At 37.1% G+C, this 1,891-nt stretch overlaps 1 protein-coding gene across 1 annotated transcript in view; it reads left to right on the forward strand.

Moving 5' to 3' along the window:
* Window positions 1-487: 487 nt before the first annotated feature.
* Window positions 488-1,891, forward strand: part of LOC107666438 (rho-related GTP-binding protein RhoU-like) — a 7,415-nt gene continuing 6,011 nt past the window's right edge. The window contains exon 1 of the mRNA XM_016457756.1: window positions 488-1,060. Coding sequence (XP_016313242.1) covers window positions 811-1,060 — 250 coding nt within the window. The 5' untranslated portion in view covers window positions 488-810. The remainder of the gene's footprint in view (window positions 1,061-1,891) is intronic.

The following is a 1,891-nucleotide window of genomic DNA, read 5'->3' on the forward strand; positions in this document are numbered from 1 at the left end:
TATATGTGCTTGTGTGTGTGTCTATGCATATACATACATACATACAGAGGAGAACGAGAAGGTCACGATATTTTATATTGACAGAAAGTTGCAAATACGTAACTTAACTACTTAAAGAATTTAAAGAGATTTATGATGCTGCCAATATTCACATTTCGCATTGTTCTTTTAAAAAATATATATTTAGGCCTAATAAACACTATAATGTAAATATTGTTCAAAGGACACAAATGTATATGCACTTTAACCATTTTGAATTTCAAGGACATCATCACTGATAACAAATAAAAATGCTGACGCGTGTATTCGCGCCAGTTCAGTTGAGTTTATCAGTAATGACAACAGGTCTGCTGAACTTCAGTTCACGGATGAATGCAGTTCACCGTGGATGATGTCATGGGCTCTGTCTCAAATTCCAGTCAGCAGCCTACCTTGTGTCCGGCCAAAAAAAAGCTGCGCGCGCCTCAAAACGCTATCGAGTGGTCGGCGGTCTAGGCATTGAGCCACAGCCACGGTGTTTGGGAGTAAAGTGCTCACTCAGATGGGTTTTAGAGAGGGGCGGAGGAGGGCTCGCCTCATGAGGGCATAACGGCAGTGTACTTGTGGGCTTTGTATTTATTTTTGCTTCAGAGTTGCTTTGTTTTATATACAGATAAAGCAAACACCTCTTGATTTGAAATGTAGCTTTTAGCGGACTTTTTCCCTTGTAAAGTAAATGGACGCCGCGGTGAAATCGGAGACTGGTGCTCCGCTCTCTCATTCACGAGTGAGATGAATCTCTGAAACCGCTGACGGTCCGTGTCTTCGGCGATGCCTCCGCAGGGAGATGGAGAATTCAAGCCCGCTCCAGGTACGGTAGTGCCACCGGTTCCCCCGAGGAGATTCCGGAGTAGAGATTTGTCATCCGCGGTGAAGAGCCGCTTCGGGGCGGCAGCGGAGCGCAGGGTGAAGTGCGTGCTGGTTGGTGATGGTGCAGTGGGTAAAACTAGTCTCATTGTGAGCTATACCACCAATGGATATCCCACCGAGTATGTTCCAACAACGTTTGACAACTTTGCAGGTAAAAATCACCCCAGTTTAATTCAACTAAACTGTAATAAATTAAATAAAAAAGCAATAACATATATATATATTAAAAACTTAAACGCGTTTATAATTAAACCGTAAAGTTAAATTGTAATGAAATAAAGAAATGCATAAAACATAAAAAACATAAAACTACCTGTTTTCTATGTTAGAAAATCCAGTTTAAGCTGGTGCTGATGCGTTTTGGATCATGGTAACGTTAGCTAATTGTCCTAAACTGGTCATTAGCTGGTCCAAACTGCTGGTAGACCATCTTTAGACCATATAAACCTATAAACCAGCTACCAGCTGATCATACCAGTACTGCAATACTGACTAGTTTTAGTACTGATTAGGAATTAAGTAATAACCAGTTTAATGACAAGCTTGAACCAAAAACTACTCCAAAACAGAGTTCAGTAGGATTTTATATATATATTAGTGCTGTCAAACGATTAATCGTGATTAATCGCATCCAACATAAAAGTTTTTGCTTACATAATATATGTATGTGTAGTGTGTATATTTATTATGTATATATAGGGACACACACATACAGCATATATTTTGAAAATATTTACATGTGTATTCATGTATTTATATGTGTATTTATATTTACATGTTTATATTCATATAAATGATATCATATATAAATATATTTAATATATAAACGTAACATATTTTTCTTAAATGTATACATGCATGTGTGTGTGTTTATATATACATAATAAATATACAGAGTACACACATATATTATGTAATCAAAAACTTTTATTTTGTATGCGATTAATCGCGATTAATCATTTGACAGCACTAATTTCTATTT

This window comes from Sinocyclocheilus anshuiensis, unplaced genomic scaffold (assembly GCF_001515605.1).
Source record: "Sinocyclocheilus anshuiensis isolate Anshui unplaced genomic scaffold, SAMN03320099.WGS_v1.1 scaffold63, whole genome shotgun sequence".
NCBI lineage: Eukaryota > Metazoa > Chordata > Actinopteri > Cypriniformes > Cyprinidae > Sinocyclocheilus > Sinocyclocheilus anshuiensis.